General features: G+C 50.7%; 1 protein-coding gene across 2 annotated transcripts; it reads right to left on the reverse strand.

The window, feature by feature from the left end:
* Nucleotides 1-3,375: 3,375 nt before the first annotated feature.
* Nucleotides 3,376-8,343, reverse strand: NEUROD2 (neuronal differentiation 2). 2 transcript variants are annotated; one of them, XM_031966180.1, is made up of 3 exons: nt 8,122-8,343; nt 5,440-6,569; nt 3,376-4,582 (listed from the first exon to the last, which is right to left on the reverse strand). In XM_031966180.1, exons 2-3 carry the CDS (start codon nt 6,561-6,563, stop codon nt 4,525-4,527), a joined length of 1,182 nt encoding a protein of 393 aa, XP_031822040.1. In that variant the 5' UTR covers nt 6,564-6,569; nt 8,122-8,343; the 3' UTR covers nt 3,376-4,524. The 2 variants fall into 2 exon arrangements, with proteins under 2 accessions (XP_031822040.1, XP_031822041.1); XM_031966181.1 differs by having other exon boundaries at nt 3,376-6,569.
* Nucleotides 8,344-9,661: the final 1,318 nt, after the last annotated feature.

Consider the following 9,661-nt stretch of genomic DNA (forward strand, 5'->3'; position numbering starts at 1 on the left):
AAGGAAAAAAATAGATTCTTTCCGAGTCTTTAGAAGGGTGTAACTCTGGAGCTTCTGGGTTCTGGATTCTCAAGAGAGAAAGGGAAAGAAGAGGACAGAAGGAAAGTGAAATCATCGATCCTCACCCATCAAGTACTGGAAACTGGATGGTTTTTTCCCTATATTTTTTCAAAATAAGAGAAGAGAAAAAGAAGGGGGTAGGGGCCAAGGGCCACTTTCCCTCTCTATGGGTGGCTATACTAGGCTTCTTTGAGCTTGGGGTGGGGGAAATGTTTTTTGGCTATTTTATCTGGGTGTTATCTCTTGTACTTGGAGGGGAATGGGAGGTAGAAGAGAGAGAGCCCAACTAGCAGACTGAATTGGAGCTGAGGTGGAGAAAACTCCAGGATTTCTGGAATAAGGTTCAAAACTTCCCCTTTCACTCAGGACAACTAGAAAAACGATTGGAAGAGAAGTGAAATACATAAACATATATGCATATATGTTATATACACATATCTACATATATTTTTCCCTGTGTTTTGAAACACAGATTATTTTGGTAGGTTTGGAAGGAAAGAGGGCATTGACAGGGACAAGAATAAATCCAAAGGGGGAAAAATGCCAGTTCAACCACGAATTCCAACCCCTCGGGGTCCCAGCAATTGCTGGAATTAGAGTAAATTGAGCACTTCTGCACTTGGAGACTCCACTTATGGGAATCCAGGGAAGAGGAAGAAAATCTTTTCCTCTTCCCTTGGCCCTAGGGCACAAGACTGGCCTTTTCCCCCTCTTCCCTTGCCTCTTCCTTCTGTTGATAACACTTCTCTGGGGGCTCTGTATGACTGTGTGTGAGAGAGGGGGGAGGGAGGGATTTAGAGAGAGAGAGAGGAAAGAAGCTTGGGGCTTTGTGTCCATGTTGTATTCTCCTTTTCACCTTTCTTTTCACTGGAAAAGTTGACAGTGGAGCAGGAAGGGCAAAAAATGACAGCCAGTTGTGTATCTGTATATAGGAAAATAGTGTAAGAAGGATAGGGCATAAGGGGGTGATTTCTGGAGATTTGTAGGAATTGGAGTTGTTCAGAATTATGGTGGGAGGGGATGACAACTCTTTCCAACCCAGCCTTCCCCCTTTACCAGCCCCCAGACAAAGCTTCAATACAAAATGATCTCTCCCTCTAAATGATTAGGAATTCAGCCCTCCAAAACAGGAATCAATATCTACTCAGTTTCTGGGAGAAACAGAGTACTGGAGGTATGCCAAGTTAGGGTCTTAAAAGAGATCTGTCTTCTTCCTTCACATGGATCCTTCTTGGAAAACTTAAAGCAATTGATTGATTTCCTCTAAAAGTAATAACTGTAGAATCATCTCTGGTTTCAGGATCCAAACATCTGAATTCTTTCTCTCTCCAAGATCCTATTGCTTAGGCCTCTGCTCTATCCCTAGGATCAGTTGCATAGAACTGAATTGAGCCATAGGGTTCCTGAGACCTGAGAGGGCAGAACATGGGAGAGAGGACAAGATGTGGGAAGGCAAGAAAGGGAGTATTCTTTTACCTTATGGATAATGGTTGGTAGGTATCTCATTTAGATGCTGGAAAAAGATCTCAAGGTTCCTATAGTCCTGATAGGCCACTAAGAAAGCTGATGACTGAGAGCCCGGATCGGAACCAAGAGAAAGTCCCATGAGAATTTATTGAAATTCTGAAAAAAAATTGCAATGAATTTCCCTGAAAACTGCGGGAAAATTCTGGGAGAAATGCAGGAGGGGCCGGGGATTGTGAGAGTCTCTGTAGTCTGGGACTAAGCAATAGAAAACAGCTATGGCCAGCCTGATCTTCAACCTGAGAGTTCAGCACCAAGGCAATGGACAGCTCATCACTGTAACAGTTTTTCCATACTCAGGTGTTGGTAGTTTTTTTTTTTTTTTCATTTTTCTTTTTCACGTTGGGAGGGGGGAATAAAGGTAAGGTATATGGGCACTATACAATATAACAATATAATTTGTCTTACCCACCAGTTTTGAGCTAGATTTTCTTCCTTTTTCCCAACCTTTTTCTCCTTTGATATCCCAACTTTTTCTTTGATGCCTTAGACTAATGACCCTGTCTTAAATAAGACCAATACTTAAAAACTCTACAGCATCCAGATTTCCACTTAAAAGAAAGGATAACTCATTTCTAAAAATCATGCGATTTTAGAGAAAACTAGAGTAGGAAATCTTGACAAGAAACTAGATTGCCTTTTCCACAATCGTGGATTATGAATGATGGGAAGATTGTCTATGTGATTGGCATCATTGTCCACTTTCTTAGTGCTAAGTATTGGGGGTTAGGGGAAAGAGGAGGGAAAGGAAGGAGACTTTTAATTAGAAATAGATCCAAGACTACCACAGGTGACAAGCCCGAAAGAAATGTGACTATTTTCTGTGAGAAACGTTTAAGAATAATGAAGTGATGCAGAGACTTCTCATCTGCTGTGCTCTTTTTTTTCCCCTATTATTTCAGGGTCCTCTCTTTTCTGAGCAGTATAAGATGGAAGAGAGAATGACAGCTCCACATTGTAGAGATATTCAGTGTGTATTTGCTACCGCTGGGGTTCTAAAATTCTCGGTGTTCAAAATCTGGAGGATTTTGTTGATCTATTTGCAAAGGCTTATCGAGAACCAATCTCCAGCTCCCAGCATTTTCAGGCCTCCCCTTGACCTCATCCCTCTCCCCAACGTGTACAAATTTAAAACTTGATGACCTAAATCCTCAGAGGCTGAAAATGATCGTTCTGAATAAAACTCGAGTTTTAAAAAGAACACTTTTCTCCTTGTTTTTCCTTCCTTAAAATCTTTTTTTTTTAAAGTATTGCTTTAACCCTAACAACTGACTCTTTATTAGAATTCTCCCCCCTCCCTTTCGTGTCTGACACATGAAGATTTGAGTCTCTCTTGTCATCAGGTACAGATGATCCCCCTCCTGTGACTTGACTTTTTTCCCTTTGAAACCAGCTATAGAAACAGATGCATGTTATTATTGTTTTTAAAAGAGAATGCATGTGCTTATGTGATCATGTGTCTGAGGATATGATTGTCAAGTAAGTGTCTACATTCTTGCATGTGTTTGTACGTGTCTGTGCAAATGCATTATCTGTGAGTACCTGTTTATCTAAGGGTGTTGACTTGCATGTCTCTGTGGAGTTCTTTCTCCATACAGAGGATATAATTGCTCAGGACTCAGGGATCCCTAGCAGCCTTCTAGCTGACCCCAAGGTACCACTTCCCTTTTCTGACCTCTTTTAAACCTACTTAGTCACCCCCAACCCTGCCATTCCCCAGTTCCCCAAACTCAATTGCCCCCAAATGAAATGACGCCACCGTGAGAAACCGCCGTCCAGCTTTGCATCTCATTTACATAAATATTTATTAATCGTCATTAAACTGAACAGAAACACGCAATGCACTTCGGGTGTCCAACGGGAGTTTCAGCTTCGATAAGATATGAAGGTGAAATTGCGTGTGTTTGAGTGTAAGAGAGAGATTGAGTGTGTCTGCGTGTGTGTTTGCATTTTTGCTTTGTGTCAACATGTGTCTATTCGCCTGTTTGGTTGTGGGCTTGTTCTGCAAGTACCTGTTTCTCCTTAACTTCTCTGTTTTGTGATAATAACAGAGCAGAGATACTTGCCCCCTCCGAGTCTTGGATGCTGAAGAGGCCAGACGAAGACCAGAAGGACCCCTCGGAAAAGTTTCATCTCCAGGAATTGTTATCTGCCCAAGCATCCTCCTGTCCATTCCCAGGCGTCAACAGGGGAAGGGAGACCACAGCAACAAAGCCCCAGGGAACTGATTGACTTGGAAAGTAGAAGGGAGGGAGGTCTGAAGGATGACCCGGGCTAAAGAGATGCCTCTGGCCTGATATGTTGCCTTTCCTCTTTCGATTTCCCCAGACCCGAGCAAGGCTATAGTTCCCTTCTTTCCCAAGTAGCATTGCATATTTACCGTGTGGCTATGTGTGTGCTCTTTTGTGTCATTGTGTATGCCGCTGTGTCACTTGTGTGTGCGTGTGTGCGTGCGTGCTGTGTCAGTGTGTGTCGTTATCATGCAACCCCCCCTCCCCAAACCGACCCTCCCCCAACAGTTCGCCATTTCATACAAATTTGGAAACAGGTTTAAAAAACAGTATGACGCACAATGGGGACGGGTGAGGAGGGGAAAAGGGAGGGTGAGGAAAGTGACACTGATGTCCCAAATCTCGGAGTCACTGATTGTAAGAACCGAGGGAAGGGAGAAGGAATGAGAAAGGGTGAGAGGGGACTAGGGAGAGAGGGGAGGCGCCACGTCCCCAACTTCACCAAAGTGCACATATCCGCTTCTGCAGCTCCGGCCCCGGCCCTAGAGCCGAGGAGGGGTAGGGGGATCCCGGGGGGCCAGGGGGCGGGGCCGCTTGGCTCAGTCAGAACCTCCTTGCATAGATATTTGTGTCTTTTTATTTTTTTATTTTATTTTATTTTAATTTTTTTTTTTTTTTTTTTTTTTTTTTTTTTTGCCTTTTATTGCTTCTAAAAGTTCTTACTGTGTTTTCTCTCCGCTCCGGACTCTGCGTTCGGCCTCCGTCGCCTTTTTGCGTTTTTGTGTTTGTTTTTTTGTGTTTTTTAAAAAAGAAAGAAAAAAACAAAAAAGAAAAAAGTCGGAATCTGGTTACAATGGTCTTGACCTTTTCTTTCCTCTCGGATCCCCATCTCCTCCCCCTCCTCCTCCCCTCTACTCCTCCCAATTCATATTAGGACTCCAAAGTGGAGAGACCGGGTGGGTGAAAGGCATTTCAGGCCCCGAGTACGATTAACTTATATATTCTCTTTAGGAAAGAAGAACCCCCTATCTTCCACCCCTCCCTTTCCCACCGCTACTTCATCCCCCTTTCTGGTATTTAAAAAATAGAACTTAACAAACGAAATGGAATCCGGCCGCTGGGCCGCCCCCTCCCCCGGTCCCCTTCTCCAGGCCTGAGCAGACTGCTCTCTTTGGGGGCAGGGGATGAGAAGAGGAAATTAGGAAATTAGGGAAAGGAGTTGAGTGTGTGTGAGGGTAGTGAACCCGGGGGGAAGAGCTGGGGAAGAAGGCGCTCCTCGAAGAAGCTGGACCCTTTGGGAGAGTTCCTAGGAGGGGTTCCCCCTGGGAAAGGAAAACTTCTGGGGCAAAGGAAGAGTGACAAGGAAGGGGAACGAAAAAGGGGGAGACATCAACAGGTAACCCGACTGCACAACTAAGGGGAACGGAGGGAGCCTGGAGGAGGGGGGTGGCCTCTAGTTAACGTGGCCCTGCCGCCCAAATCCCTGCCATGGTGGGGGGTGGCCCACCTTCTCCGGAAAAAAATAAATCAATTAAAAGGGAAGGAACGAACAAAAAAGAAAAACAAAAGAGGGGTGAGGGAGGAGAGTTCTCAATTATGGAAAAATGCATTGAGTTCCTCATACATTGGGCCTCGGTCGTGGTGAAGGTGCATATCGTAAGACAAAAGATTCTCCGAGTGGACGCTCCCGCGCACGGCCGAGGAGCCGAAGACCAGGCCGTGGCCAGCTGGCCTGGAGCCGGGCAGGGCGGAATAGTGCATAGAGTAGTGGTAGGTTTTCTCGTGGTCCGGGGACGAGTCCTGCTTGAGGGAGAAGTTACCGTTGAGGCAGAGCGGGGGACTCAGCGGCCCCTCGTACTCCGAGCTGTTGTAGTCGGGGGAGGCGCCCCCGCCGCCACCCCCGTACAGCGTCTCATATGCCGCACAGTAGCCGTGAGTCCGCAGGGCATGCGTGGCACCGCCGCCCAGCCCGCCGCCAGCCTGACACTGCGCGCCCGCGAGCCGCGAGCAGGGATACGGGTAGGGGTGCATAGCGAATGGGCCTCCAGAACCGTGGTAACGTCCGGCCCCCTCGCCGCCTTGCTCCGTGAGGAAGTTGCGCGAGTTGAGCTGGAGACAGCCGGCCACCAGGTTGGTGGTGGGCTGCGACAGGCCCTTGCACAATGTCTGCACATAGGACACCAGGTCCGGCCGTTTGCCCGAGCGCAGGATCTCCGAGAGCGCCCAGATGTAGTTTTTGGCCAGGCGCAGCGTCTCGATCTTGGACAGCTTCTGCGTCTTGGAGTAGCACGGCACGACCTTACGCAGGTTGTCCAAAGCCGCGTTGAGGTCGTGCATGCGGTTGCGTTCGCGCGCGTTGGCCTTCTGCCGGCGCAGCTTGGAGCGCTCCAGCCGCGCCTTGGTCATTTTCCGCTTCTTGGGCCCCCGCTTCTTGGGCCGCTCGCCTTCTGCCTCGTCTAGCCCTTCCTCCTCCTCTTCCTCCTCCTCCTCCTCGCCCCCCAACTCGCCGTCGTCCTTGGCCTCTCCCAGCGCAGGATCCGGAGGGTCTTCGCCACGAAGAGGGCCCGGTTTGGGGGGGCGGACGGGCCCCGGAGCTCCAGCTCCAGGCCCAGGCGGCGGAGGCGGCGGCTGGGGCGGCGTGTCACCCTTTTCACTCCTGGGCTCGTCGTCGTCGCCGTCGTCTCCCCAGCTGGCAAACTTGGGGACGTCGGGGAGGAGGCCGGGCTCGCTGAACAGGCGGGTCAGCATGGTGGCCTGAAGAGTTGGGGGAGGGGGGAAGACAGACATAGACAGACATAGAGGTGAGCGCGGGGCAGAGGAGCCAGGGCAGCCAACCTCGCAAGTTCCGCGCTCCTGTTAGAGGTGGCTTTTCATACACACACACACACACACACACACACACACACACACACACATTTTCCTGACCCCCACCCCCAAACCGCATTAAACCTGTCGGGTGACCTCTTGCAAGCCTCCCATCCCCAGTATCCTTACAGACTTCTGTCTCCTGGAATGGGCCGTTGGGCGACCGTCCCTCTCAACCTTTTGCCCTCTCTTATCCTTTACCCCATAGCAACCTCTACCCACTGCTGGGGCACTTAGAACAAGAGGTACCCCTTCTTCCAAGGCCTCCTTCCCTGCCTCGCAGAAATACTCCTACACCCCCCCCCCCCCAAGTCTATTTAGAATGGTCCATTTTACTCTTCGCTGGGGAGTCTCCAGATTCTCTGGTGTTGGAAATCAGGGGCCGCTCCCCTCTTCGCCGCGCCAGCGCACCCCTTTTCCAAGGCCGGGAACCCCCAACTCCGACCTCCTTGTTAGAACCCTAGCTCGGATTTGAAGCCAACCCCCTCCCCCTTCTATCTGCATATTTTCTCTATGAGTAGGGGTGTGGGGGTGGAGGGGTATTTTAGAGAACGAATTTCTCCGCTGGGGGCACGCCCCGAAATAATTCTCTTTTCTCCCTCCGGGCGGAGACTTTGAGTGTTTCTGGCCGTCCGGCTTCCCGGTCGTGCCTCGTGCCCGAGGCCGACTTCTCTTTGCTTTGCCCCCTCTGTTCCTCGCTGCCAGTCGCTCTACCAACCCTCAACCCCTAATCCAATTTTCAACTTGGCCCCGAGCCGCCCCCAGCCCAGCCCGGCCCCCGCCCTCAGCTACCCCAGTCTCAGAGTCGAATTGGTCCCTGTCTCCGTCTCCTGCTCCAGCTCCTTCCTCCAGGCCATCACCGGCTCTGTCCTCGGACTCCCGGCTTCAGGGCTCGGGGAGTGTCGGACAGAGGAACCGGGGTGCCCGTTAAGAAGCGAGGAAAACAAGCCCTTCTCGTCACCCCAGCGTCCAAAGATGCTCGGGACACCCCTAAACCTCGCCGCTCACCGAATGACTCCCCGAATCTCGTTATATTTGGGATTTGGTGAGAATCCGTTTTTCTTTTTTTTTCCTTTTTTTTTTCTTGCTGAGGGACATCTCGGGTTCGGTATGGAAATCATGGGGGAGCAGAAAAGGATGTCTGTCTTGTCTCAGCCCGTTAGCCCCCAGCCCGCTTTTCTTGTCTTTACCCCGATCCCCTTCGAAAACCAAAGCCACCACCTCCGCATCCCAAACCCCAAAGCCGCAGACCCCAGGTGGGGAGGGGGAGGAGGAGCAGGGATCCCAGGGTGGCTCCATTCCCCACCCTATATAGAGAGGAACCATCACCCCAGGAAGCCTACGGTGCATTTGGGGGCTTCCATGTCCCTCGATTCCAAAGCCCACATCCAGAGCCCTCCCAGGTGGCGGTTCAAATCTCCCTGCCCCTCGGACAACTTACCTCGAAGCGGAGTCCAGGGGAGAGGGGAGGGGGGAGGGGGGTAAGAGAGAGAGGGGAAGAGAAGGAATCTTCCTGTCTATTTCATTGTTTCCCCATCTTCAAGGAGCGGGGGCAGCGGCTCCTCAAGGCGGCGGGCGCCGGCGTCTTCAGAGCGCCATGCGAAGCGGGGAGCGAGTGTGGCATCTCTACCAGGCGGGGGTACCAGCCTCTATGCCAGGGCCATATGGGCTTGGCACGTCACGGGCAGCAGCTATCACATGAGAGACGGTGATTGGCATGCGTCTGCATTGGGGGAGAGCCGGCTCCCCCGGGACCAGCCGCCATCTGTCACTCTCTACTCCCAAAAAAAAAAAAAAAAAATTAAATAAATAAATAAAGAAAATAAATAAATATCTCTTCGGTCCTCCCCTTCCCTCCCAGCACAGGGAAAATCGGGGCTTTAGATAGGGGTGGGGGAATAGATCCCTTGGGGCATGTCCCCCCAGATGGGAACAATAGGGTGGGGAAGCTGAAAAGGAAAGGGCTGTGGGGGGACCATGGCCCCTTAATCTGCCCTTCCCCCTTCTCTTCCTGGAATCTTCCTCCTATCCACCCACTAAGCCCCCAAGGTGGGTCATGGACCAGACTCAGGGCTGGGGAGGCAAGAGGGGCTGTGTTCTTGCTGCCACCTACAAATAGGGTCCCCCTCAAGCCACAAAGGGACAGCTGAGGCCCCCTTCCCGGGGTAGAAGTCCCTGAGTGGGTGGGGAGGGGGTGTCCCCAGCCCAGGCCCCATAGGTAGGTGTTGGCACCGTGCCAATCCTCATTCTATCTGCCCCTCCTCCACCCACCCTCACACAACACACACACACACACACACACACACAACATATGTGGCTGAATGAAATTCAACCAAGGAGAAGCAGAGAAAGAGAAAGATTTGCCTTGGTGTGTCTCTGCATTTCTGTGCTTCTGCTTACATGTGTGTGAGACTGTGGAAGAATTAATGTGGCCATGTGTGTTTCTGTGATCGTGGTGTAGCTAGCTTTCCAGTTTGACTGTGTGTGGAGGTGGGGGTTGGGAAGAAGTCCCTTGGCTGGGTCCTTCTACATCCCAGCCATCTGGGGAGGGTATGGGCATGGACTGCTAACACAGCCCTACCCAGGCCCCAGACCTTCCAGGGGCAATCAGCACCCCTTCCTGGGAGCGATCCCCATCCAAGAAGGTGGGGGGCTGAGTCAGATCTCTAAGGTAGGGAGGGGGGCTCCCAAGTGATACTCAGGTAGATAGACTCCACTAACCCCTACCGAGCTATTCCTGACACCCCAGAGAGCTGCTGAGGAGGGCAGGGCAGGCATCTCTGTCATTGGCCCTCACAAATCCTAAAGGAAGCAGAGTCAGGGGCGGTTTGCATGTTCATGCAAACACACACACACACATACATGCACAGCTGCTCCATATATAGTGATCCAGATGCAGTGGCTACACATGCACATATATTCCAATGTGTGTGTCAAATGTGTATAAATGTGTGTATATATAATTATATGCTCACAATCAT

This window comes from Sarcophilus harrisii, chromosome 4 (assembly GCF_902635505.1).
Source record: "Sarcophilus harrisii chromosome 4, mSarHar1.11, whole genome shotgun sequence".
Taxonomy (NCBI): domain Eukaryota; kingdom Metazoa; phylum Chordata; class Mammalia; order Dasyuromorphia; family Dasyuridae; genus Sarcophilus; species Sarcophilus harrisii.